Source organism: Knufia obscura (assembly GCF_036327395.1).
Source record: "Knufia obscura strain CCFEE 5817 isolate CBS 148926 chromosome Unknown scaffold_13, whole genome shotgun sequence".
NCBI lineage: Eukaryota > Fungi > Ascomycota > Eurotiomycetes > Chaetothyriales > Trichomeriaceae > Knufia > Knufia obscura.
In genome coordinates, this window is record NW_027042699.1 from 724504 (window position 1) to 745035 (window position 20532).

General features: G+C 51.9%; 8 protein-coding genes across 8 annotated transcripts; 4 read left to right on the plus strand and 4 right to left on the minus strand.

Annotated features, from left to right (window-relative positions):
- Positions 1-321: 321 nt before the first annotated feature.
- Positions 322-1075, minus strand: PMZ80_009436 (uncharacterized protein; the record flags this gene model as incomplete). Its single annotated transcript, XM_064877830.1, has 3 exons — positions 322-593; positions 649-856; positions 905-1075. 3 exons carry the CDS (start codon positions 1073-1075, stop codon positions 322-324), a joined length of 651 nt encoding a protein of 216 aa, XP_064726555.1.
- Positions 1076-2830: 1755 nt separating this feature from the next.
- PMZ80_009437 (uncharacterized protein) lies at positions 2831-4397 on the minus strand (the record flags this gene model as incomplete). The annotated part of the gene is made up of 2 exons (XM_064877831.1): positions 2831-2980; positions 3030-4397. 2 exons carry the CDS (start codon positions 4395-4397, stop codon positions 2831-2833), a joined length of 1518 nt encoding a protein of 505 aa, XP_064726556.1.
- Positions 4398-6017: 1620 nt separating this feature from the next.
- On the plus strand, positions 6018-7385 carry PMZ80_009438 (uncharacterized protein; the record flags this gene model as incomplete). The annotated part of the gene is made up of 1 exon (XM_064877832.1): positions 6018-7385. One exon carries the CDS (start codon positions 6018-6020, stop codon positions 7383-7385), a length of 1368 nt encoding a protein of 455 aa, XP_064726557.1.
- Positions 7386-10461: 3076 nt separating this feature from the next.
- Positions 10462-11289, minus strand: PMZ80_009439 (uncharacterized protein; the record flags this gene model as incomplete). Its single annotated transcript, XM_064877833.1, has 1 exon — positions 10462-11289. One exon carries the CDS (start codon positions 11287-11289, stop codon positions 10462-10464), a length of 828 nt encoding a protein of 275 aa, XP_064726558.1.
- Positions 11290-11705: 416 nt separating this feature from the next.
- PMZ80_009440 (uncharacterized protein) lies at positions 11706-12191 on the plus strand (the record flags this gene model as incomplete). Its single annotated transcript, XM_064877834.1, has 1 exon — positions 11706-12191. The coding sequence occupies one exon, from the start codon at positions 11706-11708 to the stop codon at positions 12189-12191; it is 486 nt and encodes a 161-aa protein (XP_064726559.1).
- Positions 12192-12716: 525 nt separating this feature from the next.
- On the minus strand, positions 12717-13556 carry TAF9 (Transcription initiation factor TFIID subunit 9; the record flags this gene model as incomplete). Its single annotated transcript, XM_064877835.1, has 1 exon — positions 12717-13556. The coding sequence occupies one exon, from the start codon at positions 13554-13556 to the stop codon at positions 12717-12719; it is 840 nt and encodes a 279-aa protein (XP_064726560.1).
- A 699-nt stretch (positions 13557-14255) lies between these two features.
- Positions 14256-16493, plus strand: ned1 (lipin Ned1; the record flags this gene model as incomplete). The annotated part of the gene is made up of 1 exon (XM_064877836.1): positions 14256-16493. One exon carries the CDS (start codon positions 14256-14258, stop codon positions 16491-16493), a length of 2238 nt encoding a protein of 745 aa, XP_064726561.1.
- A 390-nt stretch (positions 16494-16883) lies between these two features.
- Positions 16884-20425, plus strand: PMZ80_009443 (uncharacterized protein; the record flags this gene model as incomplete). The annotated part of the gene is made up of 2 exons (XM_064877837.1): positions 16884-17001; positions 17121-20425. 2 exons carry the CDS (start codon positions 16884-16886, stop codon positions 20423-20425), a joined length of 3423 nt encoding a protein of 1140 aa, XP_064726562.1.
- Between the last annotated feature and the right edge of the window lie 107 nt (positions 20426-20532).

Here is a 20532-nt window from a genome sequence, read left to right on the forward strand (position 1 = left end):
GGAAGGAGGATGGCAACGAACATGTGCAGTGGTAGACAGCGAAGAGCACCTCGAGAAGCAGATAGAGATATCGAAGCAACACGAAAGCAGGCAAGAAGAGCCGACTGAAAAGCCAAAGTGAGTATAGCATACGTCTCCAAAACAATTGCATGATCTGGCCATCCACGATCATGTACCCTACGAGCTTCAGCAGAACACCCCTCCAAAGCCATCCATCAAAAAGGAGAAGTAAGTCGGAACAATCATAAAGCATAAAAACCTGGGGCCAGCCCGCCGGTCTCATGACGGCCATACAACGCAGTTGTACGCCTTAGTAGGTATTCAGCCACCCGCGCCTCGGATTCGCTCAGTCAAGAACCTGACTGCCTCACCAACACGAGAGCCGTATGCCAAGTGCGGGGCCAGGACAGTGAGAGTCCCAGAGCAGACAAGATCGCCAGGGTTACAGATGATCAAGACCTTCTCCTTCGGAAAGTTGGGGATCTGGCCTCTGTCCTGCAAGTTCTGGGTATCGCCGTAGGTGATAACGCCTGCGATCTGGTCCTTGACAGCAGCAGAGCGGTCTTCGACGGCGCGATGGGTGAGAGCAGCGCCTTGGCTGGAACGATATCAGTACTGAGCACGGCTCAATCCGGCTTTTTAGCTTACCTGTAGCCACCAGCGACGATGATGGAATCTGGACATCGACAGCATCATCAAGGAGACCTTCCATCTCGCGGATACCAGCGGGGTCCGCGCCACCCGGCAGAGCGTTGGTGGAGAGGAGAGCGGCGTAGTCGACACCCTCGACGGCGACACGAGATGCGCCGAATGCGTCTTTGAGGCCCTGGCCTGTAGGTGGACCGACTAGGGAACCCTGCCGAAGTGTGAGCATAGATCAGCGGTCATGTTGCTGAGTTCTGACCATGTTTCCAACTTCGCTCGAGCCTCGTGCGAAGAAGAAGATGATGTCACGACAGCCACCGAGGGAGAACTCGTTCTCCGTGGTACCAACCCGGTCGAGCAGTTGACGAGTGTCGATTGGGCCAGCAGCGGCCAGCGCTGCGAGGGCCGAAAGAACGAATGTTGTCTTCATTGTTGGAAGAGTTGAAATGAGTGTGGTTGCTCGGAGCAGAGAAGTGAGTGGAAGATGGACTGTCAAAGACTGCTGCCTTTCGGTCTTGAATGTTGAAGCAAGACGCTGCTACTTATGGTCCAGAGGGCCAGAACCTCGCCGAGGCTCTCACACCATATTCGCGCCGTCATTGGTCGGTACAGTTCTCGCAATGAGTGAGATCGTAAGCTATGCTTACCGGCACACACATGCATGCATGCATGCCTTGGCAAAGCCACTTCTGCTGTACATCGCAGTGGTGAGGGTGTAGAGAGGACACCTTTGGCCACGTACCTGCCTGGCAGTCGTGTCAACCATGCTTGTCTGCAGCCGTCTCTGCGACAGCGGTCATAACGAGATTGACTCGTTACAAACTGTTCGAGGTCTACAGCTGGGATATGCTGGTGTGATGGACGGTTGACGAAACACTTCTTTGTGTCAGTGGTGTCAGATAATCAATGCAAATGAGCACGTGAGTCTTGGCAAGATCGAGGGCGGAACAAGATTCAGGAGGAGAGGCTCTTCTTTCGGAAGCTTAGCATGATGAGTGATCTTCGAGCTGCATTATCCTCGGCTCAAGAACAAGCTCGAAGTTGATGATTGGCCAAACGAAGAGAAGTTGATCAGCAGAGCTAGTGTCACAATCTCATCCGATCTGGGGGTGGGGTTCGCTTAACGGAAGACAGTTTCGAGAGTCGCCAAGTCCCGCTGGAAGGGATAGATGCCTGGTTTCCGCGTTTCAGACCTGAGGAAGCTTTCACGCGCTACGCGCAAGGTGTATTTGGTTGTATCCTGGTCTTTTGGTGAGTACGAACTCCGATCTGTAATGCAGCTTTGACGAGAATATGAGTTTGTACTCACAAAAACACCAGGATGCGACCAGTATTGACACGTAATCAGTCTTTGAACCTCAGCCAGAATTCCCAGGTCAGCCATATCACATCTGATCTGTCATTCGTTGCTTTACTCACCACAAGTCGACAGTACAACAAGCCCCACAGAGACTCCACCGTCTCGACATAGTCGCATTGCAAGTATTGAGATGCCAGAGGACTCCAACCCTGATGTTTGCCTCGGCTGGCCTCTTACGACCCTTTCAACAGGTAGAAGGTATCGATTGCTCCCTCAGGTGATGAATTTTCGATCAGTCTGGCACGAATTTTGTCCAAGGCTGGCTTAAGATTAATGGCATGAGAGAGTAGCAAGTTGCCAACATGGCTGCACATCCTTGTTCAGTGTCCTTCGTTATCTCCATGATCAAGATATCGCACGTACCACGCACGATTTCCACACAAGCACTCTGGGCTTTTACTTCCAAGTCTGCAGCGTGAACCGCTTCGCGCGCATCTTCTCCGAGAGCACCATCAGCCATGTTTTCGTGAAAATGTTCTCAAGGATAAGGGCGCATTCCGACGACAGTCCTTGAACAAGACCAAACCCCATCATCGCTGGCGTTACTTACTCAAGCTCAAAGATGTCGTTTCTGCCACTTATAACAAATGTCTCGCTGAGGCAGTGACGAATTATGCTCCTGGGCAGAAGCTCAATGCGCATAAATTACACCGAGCCGCACCTTGTTGTTGTCTTGTAGTATTGAAGCCAGTTCCATGAAGCCAGCCCTACTCGCCACGTGCCCTGACCATCTACCTGATGAAGCAGCATAATCGTATTCAGTAAGCTGAGAAAGGTTCCACGAACGTTTAAGAAAAAACAACATTGTGCCTTTGGTCTAACTTCTCACTGCGCATTGAGCTTCGCCAGAAGCCCTAGTAGCACTTCGGCGTCGATGGTAACATTCTGACCAACCAGGCCTTCAAGCCCATTCGATGTGGCAACATCAGGATTCGGGTAGTACCATGAAGCGATCGCAATGATTGCATAGATGATCTGACTTATGGTTAGCATGAAAATCTGTGGATGGTCCGTATTGACTTACCACCAACAATGCACCTTCCAACCAGTTACTCTCTCCGTCCCTCAAGAAATTGCCGACCACGATGATGCTCAACAATAGCAGTGCTACCATGAAAATTTCGAAGTTAAGATCCATTGGCTTTCCCAGAGCCCAGCCAACTAGCACAACAAGTGGGCCATTGAACAGAGCCGTCTGGATTGAAGGACCCAGGCAGTGGTACAGCGCGACGTTGATGACACCATCCCACGCCTCGTCAATAGCAGTCAGATGCTCAGCAGCTTTCTCAACGAGCGGAAGGAGGATCAAGCCAAGGAACTGATCTGGTACGCCACTTTCGACGACATCCTCGATTTGTTCGACAAGGATGATGAGTAGCCATGTCGCAAAGAGCAAAGATATGATGAGTGCTGCGAGTGTTTCGACCCCTGTATACCTCATTTTGGCCGCATCTGCTTCGCGATCGGCATCCCTGTGTTCATCCATCTCAATGACTTGGTCGAAAATGCTATGTTGGCTCCTTGCGTTGTACAATAGGTAGCAGAAGAACGCTATTATGAGCACGATGCTCGTAATCTGGCTGATCTTCAAAATATCCTTCTGGAGAGCTCCTTGCGTGAACTTCTCGTGTAGGATCTTCAGGCCGCCGCTGGTCTCTGCCACTGTTTCGCCCTTCAATGCACTATAGAAAGCGCTTGGGATGAGAAGGCCGAAGGCTGCCACAAGGAGAATACCGCTGCCTGTTTCCGAGACTGCGGCATGGAATTTCTGGGTCGTTTGTCGTAGACCACCAAACCAAAAACATAATCCCAAGCAGAGAAGGAGGTTCGTGAGGATGGACCCGAGAATGGCAGCTTGGATGATGGGAATCAGATTGCCTTCGTCGCCGTTCCCTTCGCCTTCACCAACATCGTTCGGATCCTGATTCTTGTGTTGGACAATCAGAACCATAAACAGGATGATCTCGACAATGCTTCCGAACGTGGTCTCGATGAGAATGCCCGCAACTTTTGGCAGTTTCTTGGCAAATTCTTGACCTGCAAAGCCGAGTAGGTTGGCGGATGGTATCATGCCAAGGTAGGATATAGCAAAGATCCACAGGTGGGACTCGGGCGCAACATATCGAAGGATGATTGCGATAGGTGCGAATGGCCAAAGGATGTTCACATATTGGGAGACAATGTTTGATGAGGTCCAGGAAACCGATAGGAAGTGGCGGGGGTGGAAGCCTGATCGGCCAGATTCGCCCTCATGATGGACGTGGCCACGCAAGAAGCTTGGTAGGAGTGGTGAAGACTCATCGGCGGTGTGGTTGCCAGAGACATTGGTGCTGTTTTCGTGGGAGCTGTCAGCAGCAGTGTCGTGATCGGGTCTTACACCTAAACGTTCCATGGTCGAGAAGCAATCTAGTGCAGAGAAATATTGATGATGCTATGTGGTAAAGCTTCGAAGAAGAAATCAAGATGCATGGAAGACGAGGGTGGCTGGGGGAGCTATGCGTGCCTAAGGCTGTAACAGGCGTCTGGGCAGCTTGGCAAGCTTGGCGGAGTGCCTGTCGTATTAGCAGATGGTTCATGATCCGGACGACTTCAGCAACTCCGGCAGGAGACTCCCCGTTAGACACTGTTCTCACCGTCGTGAGGCTTGTATCAGCAGAAGTCGAGAACACCGTTCGCTCTGAAAGACTAAAGGGGATTTTTTCCTACACAGTAAGAAGATCGATACAGCTCATCGTCATCTGTAGCAGAGTTCATTGACCGGGATCGGAATGCAATGTTGGCTGCTCATATGCCTAACAGGCTGCGGTACCGTTACGATCAGTGCCTTTCATATTTGCGTCGACAGGTGTCAGCAAATTCTGAATTCCTGCATAGTGCACTGCCCATCTTCAATCCACTTCATAGCTTCTCCCCCCATTATGCCGTGAATATAGCACTCTCCGACTACTTTGTATTCCGTCTGAGGACTGTTCTCCACAGGGCGTAATACCATCGGCATCGAACACCCCAGCAGCACAACGATCACATCGTCGGTCCTCACCCCCTCCAAGGCCATGCCTACGAAGCCCCTTTCCGTTGTGACCATGCGTCGTCTTACATTGATGCGATCCCGTGCCACCAACGCATCTCTCAGCACCACAGGGTCAATCTGCCCTCTGACACTATCGAGAGATTTGGGGAGGTACTCCACCAAACGCTTCCCACAAACCCTGAACTCAGCATTGCCCTGCAGGAACTTAGCACCCCAATCCAAGATGTTACTAGTCGCAATGTCCTTGAGCGGATCGGATTCGGAGAGGCTGGAGCCAGCTTCGAATATTACAGGCGTTGCCAGCAAAGAGGCGTAGTCCTCCTTCAGAGGTTCGACGTAGATATCTCGGTCAGCAACCATGGTGCGCCAGATAGCCTCACGGACGCCTACGTCATTATGGTATGGGTTTCTGGACTGTATTGACTGGACGATTGTGTCTGCCGGCCAGCCGCGTCCAGAAGGGACTTCCCGCCATAGACAGCCAAGGCCGTCGAAAGCGTCGACCTTAAACCCCGTGACGGCGATCCGTCCTCCAGAGAGATAACTCAGTGAAGCCCGCGATGTGCCGCTTGTTGCATGAAGGGTATTGCTGTAGTAGTTGCGAGTCATCGAGTGCTGCCTTGTGATGGCACAAATCGCATGCCTGCGCCGCAAACAAGTAGGTTGTGGCGAACGGGTAGCTGCATTACTCTCTAACTACTTCCCTGTCGCCTCGACACATTCGGGCGAGCTACATTTGGCTAAATATCATCGCTAATACCTCACCGATATAAGCGAGACGACTCGGCATTGCATGAACGTTCATCTAGAGCGTTCACCATCACTAGCATCCTATCGTCGAGCGTAGGACTGCTGGTCTTTTTCTGGTCCTTTTTCAATCTCAATTTGTATTGACCTGCCTTGCAGCTATCCAACCTTTCCCACAGCTCAGCAAAACTTGTTTCGAATAGTGACTGACCACGGCCAGCAAAGCCATTTTAGATGCTCTCCTATGCTTCAATTGGCGTCCTGCTGCTGGCTAGCTGCTACGGCCAGCCTGGGACAGCAACACCAAACGTAACACCTGTCCACGACACGGTTAAGCTCAAGCTCGCATCTGGTCAGATCCTCGCCAACCAGGAAGATGGCGTAATCTACGCGCGAGGTATCAAATACGCGACAGCAGAACGATTCGAGAAACCTGTACCGGCCGAACCATGGAGTGGCATCAGAGACCACACGCAACCAGCCACAATCTGCCCTCAGAACCCCTCCCGCTTCGACTTTCTTACTGGTTCTCTAACGGCGAACAGGACGCAAAGTGAAGACTGCCTCCATGTTAGCGTTGCTGCACCGGCAAATGCAAGCAACCTACCGGTCATGGTATTCATCCACGGAGGAGCATATCTAAGTGGTGGTGGAGACCTTGACGTCTACAGTCCTGTTCCTCTTGCACAAAGGGGAGCTGTCGTTGTCACCATCACACACCGCCTTGGACTGCTCGGGTATCTACCTATTCAGGATGTTGCACCTGCAAATCTTGGGCTTTTCGATCAGATCGAGGCACTCAGGTGGGTAAAGAAAAACGGCGCTTCCTTCGGTGGTGATCCAGGATCTGTCACGTTGTTCGGTCAATCTGCTGGTGGCGATTCTGTTTTCGCATTGCTCGCTGCGGACAATAGTAAGGATCTCTTCCACCGAGCAATTCTTGAAAGTGCGCCGTTGGGCCGACTGAATGAAACTACACGAGATGACATGACAGCTGCCATGTCAGAATACGCTTCGGCCAACATATCGTCATCAATGTCACCACCCACACTTGAACGACTCCTCGCATTACAGACTGCTGTCCTGGTTGTTGCGAGGCCCATCGACCCTACAATCCTCGCGTATGGTCCAGTATTCGGAGAGGAGCCTCTACCGCCGCTCTCAGATCTATCCCAAACAATCGATGCAGCCGCGGAACGAGTTCCAATTTTTATTGGCTACAACAAGGACGAAGGATCAGCCTTCGCAACCATTGATCCCAGCCAGACAGCAGAGTGGTACAAAACGAATGTGTTCGAAAACGGATCCAACCAGCTGGCCAAGAACATCAGTGATGCGACTGGACATATGCCGCCAATGTACCACTTCAATTGGTCGCCGCCTGACAGCCCATGGGGCGCAGCACACACAATTGAGTTGCCGTTCTTGTTAGGCGGGTGGGATGCATGGGCTGGAGCACCAATGCTGAATGGTTCCGGATCAAGAGGAGTTGTTGAAAATCTTGGCATGGAGGTGAAGGATTTATGGATCGCGTTTGCGAAAGGAGAGGATCTGGAAGGAAGATTGTTTGTGATTGACGAGGGTTTCGAGTTCGCTTCATGACAAATATGCGTCAACTACATAATTGAAACTGAGCGAGATGTCAATTGACAATGCACCGTTCCCGAACCATCGTCTTACTACCAAGGCACTACGTGTCAACAGCTGGTGAACAAGATTTCCACCCTTTTACAGCCATGAAAACCCGGCTCCGAATCAGGCAAAAGACACTCTGATGACCGACACAGCAGACACTTTCACCCTACCATGAATTGTTCCTCAGCGCAGCAACACGTTGACTAACATGCATCACCCCAGCCTCAACTCTGTCACGAATCGACACTCAGCGTCGCAAACGCGGAGACGACGACCGAACCCAAAACCAAGCCTTCACAATATCTCTCTTCTCATCCACTCTGATACCCTTCTTCGTCACACACCGTACTCCGACACCTAATCACCATAATTGCCATGCCTTTCACCATCAGATTGGATATCGCCGTGGCAGTCATCACTCTCATCTTCATGCACACCCTACACTACCAAATCATTTATCGCGAAGCCTCCACCATCGTAATCTTCGCCTGCATTATGGCATACCAAGCCGCATTGATCTTCACGCTTAATTTTACGAGCCCTGAAATATTTGCTTCTAACGCAGAGCTGGGTACGTTGGAGACAATGGCAACAGGTCACTGCACGATTGTACTGACTAGAGCAGAGAATGTGCTTATTATCAGTGCGGCGACGGCGGCGGTTTATGTCCAAATTTGCCGTTCTTGATCGGGCGGAGGAGCGAGCGTTCGTGGGTTCGAGAGGCAGTACTGGTGTTTACCTAGGCATCGATGACTGACACTGACTGGTGGGGCTTACGAAGGACCCTTTCTCGACGAGCTGGAGGGCCATGGCGACGGTGAACAGCCGTCAGCTACAAGGCCGGCGGGCAAATCAAAGCATCGAACATCCACCCATAACAACCTTCCTGAATCTGGTTTCAGCACGATCGATGCTACGGTGGCAAGCAGATTATTACTGGGATCAATGAAGTAAGCGAAACTGTTGGGACTCGAGAAGCAAAACTATAGGTTCATTGCGATAAATCAGGGCTTCGGGGAGTGGAAGCTACTAGGCAGACAAAGCATGTCATGCAATTAGACAGGCAACGGGGCAGATCTGCAATGCCTTAGCGAATGATAATCCTCCATCGACTTATCTTGGGTCAGCATACGCATCTATTTTGTGCGGCCAGGAGTCCACCAGTCATGCTTCTCACAGCCTTTGTCGACTTGCACCATCGGGAGCATATGGATATTTGCTTCACTTCACGCAGTGGCCGCGAGACACTTGCCCGCCTCTACCTCTTAGCCGATCGACTTTGCATACGAGACTGAGGAATGCCATCGTGGTCGAGTTTCGCCGCCTTGACGAATGGGAGGAAATACGTTATTCGGAAGAGTACCTCTACGCACTGGACCTTCTTTGGGAACAGGGAAACGGAGAAGTACTACTCATCAGCTACATCATCGACACCGGCACCATAGAACTCATTGACGAGCCATCCCGCATTCGGTGGGCGGGACTTGCTCCAGCTTGCAGCCGCCGAGCAGTTGCTTACATGAACAAGCAGGAACATGTGTTGACTGGGACGAAGCACTACACACCGAGCCCGAACCAAAGTCTAACGATGCTGAACCACTGCTGAACAAGGGAGATAAGTAGAAGCACCGTAGTAAAGGTGAGCTCAAGCGGAACCACGGTACGCAGCACGCGAACACAAGACCAACTGCGTCACTTTGATGAGGTTGTGCAGAGCTCGAGCCTGGTGGACTGCCCGCATGTGAAGCAGCTCGCTCGATCTTCTTGGGAAAGGGCCTGTAGGTGGTGGGAAAAATGAGCTGTTAGACTGATCACGTGATGCGACGAGCGATGGGTGAGACGGCGAGTTTCTACTGATGGTCTTGCTTGACTGGCTGCCAGGAAGATGCGCTCTGTCACGTAGACTTCCTCTGCATGAAGTTCTGTAGAGCACCTTGTCTTCGCTCTCTGCTCTCGAAGACGTTGCGCTGTACAGTTGCGAGGATGGTCCAAGAGATCTTCTAGCGGTGTGACCGTCAATCGGGTCTTATATGCAGTGTTTGCGATATCGTCTAGGCTCTGGGCCTACGAGCAGCTTTGCTGTTAGGGTCCATTGGCGCGTTCAAGATGCGGGAGTGATGCTAACTCTTGCGGCAGAGCCAAGAAGTGCTTACATGGATTTTCCATCAGCAGGGACAGAAAGATGTTGAGGTCGTGCATGTACACCCGAAAGTTGGGGGTTGTGGTCGTACTTATATAGATTTGCGAACCGTCCAACTCTGATACATCGGTGACGCGAATCACGGGGAGGGAAACAATACATCTGTGACTCAACCTTAATCCAAGCTTTGAGCATTTCTTTGCCCCTGCTCAGAACAAATTGGTCAGATCCTTCACTATGGCTTGTTCGACGTAAGAGTAGTGCTCCTGCTTCTGAGGCAACCACGACGAAGGCTACAAAGAGATTTTAAGCTGCACACGTGATGCCGCTCGAATCGCAGCACAAAGCCGACGAAGGAATCTCGCACTGGACGTGACGTGCTCGGGGTTCCAGCCAGTGGAGATCCTTCGCGTGGAAGTGGTCCTGCGAATGCGTCCTGGGCCCTTGATCTTCGGCTCTCAGTCCGTAGCTCACAATAGCAAACGATGATTGTGAAACTTTTCAAAGGGTTGTCCAAGAATCAACCGCCTCACATAAGAACAGCTGGGAACCACTCCTGAACGCATGTTGTCGTCAAATGTTCATGTGCAGTCTCCCGTACAGTGGTGAGGGGTCGAAGTCCTAGAAATGAACTGATCAGGTCATCGATTGCTCTTGGTGAAAAATCAGTACCGTGTCAAACAATTGTGACATGCGGTACTAAGAGCTGGCAGTAGATCCATTCGGCAGACACAGAAGAGGACATATATTGCTCTCCTGCCGTAGAGGAACAGGTTTACATTGCACTGTGCTCTAGCATGTCCTTAACACCTCAGCGTCGATCGATCATGCCTATTCATAGCTTCATAGCGTTCGTGGCGTCATCATCTCTCTTAAGAATCATGCCATAGCATACCATCCACCTCACCGCTTCCGCTCTCGCACCTTGAATTTGACCCCATGCTTATTCGTTCCCCCAATCGTACCACCCATCTTCGCTCTCTGAAGCTCAAGTTGCTCGGCGGCCGCCAATATCTCCTTCTGTCTCTTCTTCAGCACCTCCAGCTTATTGGTTCGTAGCTCAGCCAGGCGTTTCCGACGTTTCCGGTCCGCTTTCAACTGGGCGAGGCGGTCTTTCTCCTTCTCCGCCTGTTTCCTTGAGAGGACCTTTGGTGCAGATTTCGTTGTTATGGCCAGGTCGGCTGGTCTTGTCTCGGAGACTTTGATCGTGCTTTGTAAAGGCGCAATATCACCATCTTCATTTTCCAAGTCCATTGAAGCCCCAGACACCCTCGCCCTCTTCCTCACAGGCTCCCCATCCTCCCCAAACACCACCTTCCTCCCATTCGCACTTCCCTCCCTCCTCCCCCTCAACACCCCATCCATCCCGACCTCCTTCCCCACCCTCTCCACCTCCCTCCTCGTCCTCTGCATAACACTCCTCAAATACCCACTATCCTGCGTCTTCAACAGTTGCACCGCCTCATGACTAAGTCGATTCTCATCCCCTCTGCTTCCATGTTTCCCCTGCCTGCCATTCTTCGAGCTCAACATCCCAAAGCTGAATTCATCTGGATTCTTCTCCTTTGTTTTTTGGGTCAGGATATTGAGTTTCTTCTTCTTTTGGTTGAAGTCTGCGGCGCGCAGGGAGTAGTCTTTGTGTTTTTCGAGGAGGCCCCATTTTGCGCGGGAGGTGGGTTGGGAGCGTTCTTTGTGGGGGCGACGGGCGACTGCGTTGCGGAGGGAGGACATTATGGGCGGTGATGGTTGTGCGCGGTGCGACTGTGGTGAAGTTTGGTGGGTGGTGTGTAGTTGATTGGAATGTTTTGAGGCGGACAAAAAGATGGACGATCTGAACTTTTGGAGATCTGAATCGTGGCTCCACTTTTAGCCGCAAATGCACTGCAGGCCACTGCATGTGCTCATGAGATCGAAGGAAGCTACATACGATCATTATTGACCTGCTAGAACAGATACTGCCGCCTACGCAGGTATCAGACTCCAATATCGACGACGACATGAATCAAAGATGACCATGACGATACGCAGTCGACAACGATTAATAGAGCAAAGACGAATACAGAGATAGCACCACTCACCACCACAATATTCTACTACCATCACTCACATCTCATTTGCTCCAGACACTACAGTAATACTCCCCCAAAATGCCCGGCCACCACATCCAAATCCCCGACGCAGGCACCGACAGCGCCTCCCACTTCGGCATAAACCACCCCAAAGCCACCACCATAAACCTGCGCAACCCGCTCCCCCTCTCCGCCGCCCAAGAAGCCCAAGTAAAAGACCTCTACTACAAGCGCGTCCGCCACCTCTGCGATCCCGAGATCAAGGCCTTCGCCGCGTGCGCACGGGGACGTACCATTACCGCGACGTGGACGTGTAGACAGGAGAGATTCAAGATGAATAGTTGTATGGTTTTGCATGCGCGACCGGAGGAGGAGGATAAGGCGAGGGAGGAGTGGTTTGAGGGGATTCAGAGGAGGAGGAGGGAGAGGGAGGAGAAGGCGGTTGAGGTGGAGAGGAGGAGGGAGGAGGTTATTGAGTTGACGAGGAGGAAGGCGGAGAGGGAGGCGCAGGAGGCGGAGATGAAGAGGGTGGAGACTAGTGAGAAGAAGAGGGGGTGGTGGTGAGGGGGTTGATAGGAAGGATTCGACGAAAGAAAGGATACGAAATATCTGCTTGGGTGATTGCTCGATTGATTTATAAAAATCGGGGCAGCTGCTAGCGAAGAACAAAAGACGCTCCCGTTCAAGTTGCAACCAGTACTATGCGGTGGAGACACGTTCTGCCGTTTATTTCGGCCTGCTATAACAGCAAGTGCTAATTCGGGTACTGTGATCGAGCACGAATGGACTAGACTACAGAAAGAAAGAAAAGTGCTTAGAACGCAAGCTTCGAGCAGCCTCGTAAGTGTGTCAAAGGCAAAGCGATGTCCTTGAGGGTATATGATGGCCCCAATGGATCCCGGCAGTTGCAAATGGACTTCTAAGAAGCAAGGAAAGGGCAGCTGCACGACAGCTTGTAGATAGAAGGATCGTTCCTTCAGAATCTAGCTTCAAGGCTCAAAGCGGTCTACCGACGACCGCAAGCATACATGGGGTATCATAATGTATCATAACCAAACCTCTCTCTCAAAACAGAAGAGCAGATCCAGATCATATCTGCATCTCCGTATCCTCACCACCACCACCCTCATCCCCAAATACATCCTCCATCCTACCCACTCCCTCCTCATCCTCATCCTCACCCATCTCATCCTCCCCATCAACCTGCATACTCTCCCCACCCAACCTCTGCGCCCCTTCCCCATCAACACTCTCCTCCCCCTCACTCTCCCACTCATCCTTCAACCCCCACCCCATCCCCGTCAAACAATGCCTCTCATGCGGCAACCTCACACCCCCAATCAACGGCCCAACCTTCTCACTACTCATCTCCCTCACCGCCGGCCCCAGCGCAACCCGATTCTTCTCATCAGCCAATTGCTTCAGGAACTCCTTCGGTAAGTTCCCTGAGAATTGATACCCCAGTCTCGACTGAATGCTCATCCTCAGCGCCGCAAGACTAATATCCCCCTCGTCATTGTTCTTGTTTCGGCCCCGGCCTTTGCTGCCCGTTGTGGTGGTGCCTGAGTCGGCGAGATCGTAGCCTTCGTTTTGGATGTGTAGAGCGTCACCGAGGACGGCGGAGGTGTATCTGTAGGCGAAGTCCATTAGCTGTAATGGGACGCGTTCTTGATATGCTGAGATGCCGTAGGCGGAGAGGAGGAGGTGGATTAGGCGGTGGTCGCGCGGGCGTTTTGAGGTGCCGTCGTCGGAGAGGGATGTGAGAGGTTCGGAGAGGAGGGCGTCGAGGGGGGGTGTGGGATCCTGTTGGGAGGTTTGTGTTTGGGGTTGCGATTGCGACTGTGACTGCGACTGTGTTTGGGTTGTTATGGGTTGGGTTGATTCCGCGGGAGGTGTGAGAGGGTGGGATGGATCGGCTGGGGAAGCCATCGTTGGTTACTGTCTGCGCGACTTCTGGTTGTGCTTGTTGGTCGCGTAACAACAATCTTGTGCTGCCCTTCTGGGTTGGCGTTTCAGCGCATGCGCTAGCAGCTCGTTTCCCGCTCAGTTGATAGGTTCTGTGATAGGTTCGATGATAGGTTCACTGATAGGTTCGGTGGTGGTCCAGTTGCAAATCATGCGATTCTGCCGCGAAGGAGATGCGAATTGGTCTGTTCGTGAATCGATCTGCGTACTTCGTATTCCACACTAATGCATAGAAGCTTGTCGTAGAAGCTAGGAATGAATCTGGGGAAGCGTGAAGAATAATTGCGGCTAAGGCAGGAGTGATTGGAGGCTGAATTGTTAGTGAAGGGACTTGGACAAAAGCGTTCACATGCGAGACATGCAGTGATTACTCGGCTCGGCGCAAAGGCTGACGCAATGTTGAATTCAGCAGCTGACAAGACTTCCTTCTTCTGGTACTCGACACTCAATTATACTCAAGGATATCACTACCTGGGGTCCAAGGCATGTAAAAGACTATATTCTGGGATTTGATATTGCATCTCTTTCCGTGGCGTTTTGACGGCGTCAGCTGAGAGATTCCACAATGATATAGACGAGAAAGAGCGATCGATCAGCATACAAACTACGCACTTTTCTAACGTACGACTTCTGCTATAACATTCTGGCAACTGCCATAACACCATGCAATACGTCCGCGGTGTTGCCAGCGCTGTCGCAAAGACCTACAATTCCATCAACCCTGCAACCCTGTCCGGCGCTATTGATGTCATCGTGATTGAACAGGAAGATGGCTCTCTCGCTTGCAGCCCTTTCCATGTCAGATTTGGCAAGTTTCAGCTCTTACGGCCTTCTGAGAAGAAGGTCGAGTTTCGCGTCAATGGCGAAAAGCAGGACTATGCAATGAAATTGGGCGATGGTGGCGAGGCTTTCTTTGTTTTTGAAACACAACATGACATTCCTCCTTCCATGCAAACTTCGCCTTTGGTATCACCAGCTTCGTCACCAGATACCATCAAACCACAACAGAGTAGGCCAACACTTCAGAACGAGCCCTCATTTCTCGATCTCGAAGGTGGAAGATCATCGTCACCAGACCTCGAGAATGGCGGCGTGCCGATATTGCGCCATGAAAGATCCAATCTCAGCGATAGAGGTATCTACGGAACTTCATTACCACAAGACGACCTCCCGCCCGAACCATGGTCGGGCGAAGGCTTGAGCTTGAATCCCAAACACCCACAACTTCTTCGTGCGGCGTCAGAAGAGCTGATCTCTTCCCTCGACCAGGAGAGTATTGACAAGTTCAATGAGAGCGTCAGAAGGAACTCTTTCCTATTACCGGAACCAACACCCGATGATAGCAGCACAACACCGACGCCTACGGGCACACCTAGTATTCAAGCAGGAGACAGACCCAAGCAGGCATATGATCGAGCCTTGACCTTGTCAAAGAGGCTCTCAACGTCGAACATCAGGTCGAAAGTGACTGAGTCGGGAGATCTAATGCTTGACATGACAGGTTACAAGAGCAGTGAAGATCAGGCGTTGAGGGCAGAGGCATTGGCACGAAAGCTGCTTTCCGAGGAACTCGAGGGCAACTACGACATCGGTTCTCTAATTGGCACTGATGAAAAGGGCAATCTATGGATCTACAGCAGCGAGGAGGCAAAAGACGCAGCCAACAAGCGTGTGCAGCAGAGTAGTCTAGGCACAACGTCTTTCATCAGCGGCAGTGATTCTGACCCGGGCTACCACTCCGATAGTGATCGGAGTACATCACCTGCTCTTGCCACCAATTCACATGTTCGCGCCAAATCAGAAGAACTGCCAAATGTGAGGCAATCGTCCGAATCGACTCATTTTGCAAAGACATTACGGCTCACTAGTGATCAGCTGAAAAAACTGAATCTGCGCCCTGGACACAATCCGATTAGCTTTACCGTGAACAAGTCTACATGTTCAGCAATGATGTACCTGTGGAGACACGAAACGCCCATAGTCATATCCGACATCGACGGCACGATCACTAAATCCGATGTTTGGGGTCATGTGTACAATACTTTAGGCAAGGACTGGACACACATTGGGGTTGCGAAATTATATACAGATATCGTCGCAAACGGATACAACATCTTCTACCTCACATCGAGGTCAGTTGGACAAGCAGACACGACCCGCAACTATCTAAATAGTATTGAGCAAGACGGATTGAGACTACCGAAAGGCCCTGTCATTATGTCACCTGACAGGACGATTGCAGCATTACGGAGGGAGGTGTACTTGCGAAAGCCCGAAGTGTTCAAAATGGCCTGCCTGCGAGACATACTAAGTCTCTTTCCGGGCAGGACAAATCCGTTCTATGCAGGGTTCGGAAACCGGCTGACAGACGCGCTGAGCTACCGGACTGTTCATATCCCATCGTCCAGAATATTCACCATCAACTCGAAGGCAGAAGTGTCGCTTGATTTGTTGAGTCTGAACACGTACAAATCCAGCTACGTGAGCATGCGACAGATTGTGGATCACTCTTTTCCACCAACCAGCACATTAGTGAAGGAGGGTGGTGAGTTATTTACAGACTTCAATTACTGGAGAGACGATCCGTCATCGGATATTGATCATTTTGTTCCTTCCGACTCGGAAGAAGGCGATGAGGATCAAGATACGGAAGATGACAGGTCACGAGGTTATCTGTCTAGAGCCTCGACTATGCAGAGACCTGAGTCGCGGTTGGAAGATTCAGTGATTAGAGAATCGATCGAGGTCGATAAGGAGGCTGATATGAACCGGTTGCGGATAGTGGATAGTCTCCAGAGCAGCACGGCCAGTCTTAGTGAGGATGAGACCGGTACGGAGGATGAGGATTATGTTAACGACTATGTTGATGGTGGGAGGAGGAGGCATACTGTACGGCGCTAGGACAGTCCGAAGGGAACGCAGAAGTACTCGTGGATGAGTGCGAAGGCTCATTTTTGTATATACTATTGTAGGCATATGGCATCAGGCATGGAGCAAGTTCAGCGAGCAGTATCTGCATCATCATATTAGAAATTACCAACCCACCTTGCAGTCTCCAACACGTTTTCCAAGTATGCCTGTGTGCTCTGTCCCAGCGTATCGTGCTTACCTACGGAGTACTGTAAGGCATCTAGGCATACTTCGGCAATGACGATCCTCGCCTAGACCTTGCCCCGTTTCTCGCCAAGCAGATCCGCAGCGGCCCCGGCTTCAGTGGATGCAACAACTTTTGACTGTTCATGCGACCTCATCTCGTATATTGGCAACTGCTTGGACAGATGCCTCTAACGCATGCCTGCGATACCTCTGGAGTGGATGGACTCAGCAGCACGGCAGCTCGACGGGCTTGATCCGTGGACATGGGCTGTTCATGCGCATCATTTGGTTGCGCCGCGGGTCAATGTTAACGGTCGCATAGCCCTGATTGTGCTGGTCGTAGTACTTTGGGCCTTTCTATGGTTGGTGTCTCGATATATTTCGGTTGGTGATCGTGCTAATAAATCAGGCTATTGTACAGAGCATACACAGTGCTACATACACCGAACGATGTCCTCGTCGAGAAACTTGGACTGGACATCCCACCTGAGCCGACACTGACGTTGGAAGAGATCGCCGACAGACATGTGCAGATATCGTGGAAGCCCGAGGACTCAACGACGAGTATACACGAGTACCATGTTGAGCTCAATGGGCGGACCATCGGGACTACCAAGAAGCATGAGACTGCGGCCGTAATATCGAATCTCAGTCCTGGAACGCTTTACGAGTTGCGCATCTTCAGCATTAGTCCGGGCAGATTCCAGACTCCGAGTAGAGCCCTCAATATTCGCACCTGCAAGACATCCTCCACTGTACCGCAAGACGGCAGCAACGATGGCACTCCGGTCGTCAAACCACTGGCACCGAGACTACCCTCTGCACCGGCCGTAGCACCCGCTCCCATCACTCGGGGCGACTCAACTGCCAACCCTGCGCCACCCCGGCGTGGCACATCTGCAAGGAAGACTCCACCTGCTGGACAGCCCGAGCAAACACCAGAATCGAAGGATGCCGAAGACGATGGCGGAGAAGATCTAGCAGAGCTTTCCCAGCAATTCTCTGAAATCAACGCTGAAATCGACCGCATCGAAGCAGATGTCCAGGATGAAGTTCAAGAGTTCGAGACTGCGAAGAAAGAGAAGGAAGCACAACGAGCTACATTCTTGCAAGAAGTCAAGGAACGAGATGAAGCGAGCAATGAGCTCAAGAAGCAGGTTCATCGTGCTGAGGCTGCGAGTCGAGCTCTGTTGACCGAGAAGACGAAGAAGGAGAAACAGCTCAAGGACAAGGAGAACAAGCGCCAGAAGAAGATCAATGAGATGGTTCAGTGGGGAGAGTCTGTGCAGACCATGGCTGAGGAGATTGATGCTATACACAAGCAGAAAGAGGCTCTGAAACGCAGAATGGAGGCTCAAGTGAGGGAAGTCAAGGAGAAGATTGCTGAGGAGCAGCGTGAGATTCAGCAGCTGGAGGAAGAGAACAAGGAGAAAGCTTCTCAATTGAAAGAGCTGCAGGAAGAGCGCAAGCGGAACTCTGTCGACGAAGATACTGAAGAGTCGAGAGAAGCTGACAGACGCGATCAAGAAAGAGATGCCCAGTTTCGTCAGGATTTGGCCAGCCTGTCCCATCGCTATAACGTCGTCTGGCAGGACTTGCAGCGACAACATCAGGATCATGTGCTTGCAAGACAGCGAGCAGCTATGATGGACACACAACGGAAGACCACAGCTGTCTCTTTCGCCCCTATAGCTCCCATCGATATGGACGCTGTTCGTGGCATGAACAGACCTGGAAGACGGATGCGTCATACGAGCTCACATGGTAGCAACGTCTCATCACCACGAATTGCGGAGTCCCAGCCATTCAATTCAATCAATCAAGCTGTCACTCATTCCTCGCCTATGGCCGCTCGAAACAACCTCTTCAACTCAGTTAATGGCATGACTCTACCAATGACTATTCCTCAGGGTGTCGACGATGAAGACGAAGATGATGTTTCGGTCGCTGCTCCCATGAGTCCTCGGGGCGAAGCTCTTCTACCAACTGATCTGCTCGGTGACGACTCCGAAGACGAGATGGTACCAGACGAGGACGAAATGCCTACGAGACCAACACAGCCAGATTATCAGACCGATCCCTTTCCAACCTTTCAACCAAGTAGCCTACGTGGCGGAGAGCAAGAAGAGGGAGATTCACCATCACCTCAATCTGCTTCCTCTCCCAGATCGTTCGCTAGTCCACACGAAGAATTCTTCCCAGAACAACGCGAGGGGGATGGGAGGTCAATCCGCTCGTTTCATCCGCCTATACCCGAAGACGCACCAGCCGAACCACCAACTCACAAGCGGCTTACCAGTATGTCTAACCTCTTCAGCTTTAATAGACAGCGAGGCAAGACTGCTTCTGGTGATCAGCCGCCGGCTTTGGGTTCTCTGAAGCACGAAAGTCAATCATTCCCACGCAAGTCTGAGGATTTCGATCCTTCAATGCAGCCCAGACGGAGACTAAGCTATGGTGGCAATTGGGCTTTCCCGGGTGGAAACTTCTTGGGGAAACAGGACGACGGCGAGGCGTATCCCCCCAAGCCATCCTTTACGCGACGTGCCTTCCCAAGTCTCCTGCCAGGTCTCGGCAAGTCTGCTTCGAGGAACTATGACCCCTTCGCACCGAGAACGAATTCCTTAGATCCTGGTGGAAGAGGTGGAAGTTCGTCACCACGACCTGGCTCGACTTACTCCTTCGACGTTCTACCTCGGCCGTCAGCTGAAGACACATTCCGCGTCAACTGGGCATTTGACCGCCACGGTGCCCGCAACAGCCCTCTAGCGCCAGATTGGGCATCCTCAATATCACGGAGCCACTCTCGACGACCATCGCTTGGCTTCGGCTCACAGACAAATCTATCATTACAACCCGACTCGGACGGCGAATACATCGAGCCACGCAGAGACACCAGACCGCTCCAAGCACCAATCGGCACCCGCCCGACCTCCTCCCAGCAACAACAGCGACCCGCAACACCAAAACTGAATCCCAATGCCCCCACATTCACCATGTTCGGCTTCGGCAAGAACAGGGAAAAGGTCGAAAAGAAGGATAAGGATAAAGACAAAGACAAGTCCAAGCTAAAGGAAGACGGCAACGGCCCATCCACCAACTCACCGCCCGAACCCCGCAAGAGCAAAGATACATACCAGTCCTCCATCGCCCTCACAACATCAACAATGGAATCTCGCGAATCCCTCGAACGCACTACATCCGGTATCTCCGGCTCCTTCGGTCCCAGCGCGAGTCTAGAGTCGACGCCAGCGTCCATGTCGAAGCCTACCTTCATGTCCAAGATAACGCGCAAAGCAAGCAGCAATAAATTCGATGCGTGGAAGACGAAGAGCACGAGTATCTTCAGTAGTCGGACGCCGAGGTCTGGAGCAGGTGAAGCCACGACGCCAACGGGTACAGGTGATATCACGGAAGATGATACCGCGACGTCTGTCGTGGGATCAACGGAACATCTCGGTCGATCTGTTGAGAGTAACACTTCCACCCCTAGTGGCGAAGACAAAAAGGGGGCTAGGACGAGTCTGGGGAGCTGGAACTTCATGCGTAAGAAGCAGAAGACGCCGAATGCGAGGGGTGGGAATGGGGATTTGACGGCGAGCGAGATTAGTGAGAGTAGTGAATTGGTTAGTGAGAGTGGGACGACGACTGATCATGAGGATGTTGAGGGGGTGGGTGGGAATGGTGGTGGTGGGAGTCGGCCGGTGACGGGGGCTTCTGCGACTGCGGCTGCGTAGGGTGTAGATCGGAGGAGGAGGTTGCCGTCGCCGTTGCCGTTGCCGCCGGGGTTGAGGGGGGTGAGGGGGGTTAGTGTTTAGGTGCGGGCCGGTCACCTGAGTCGCGT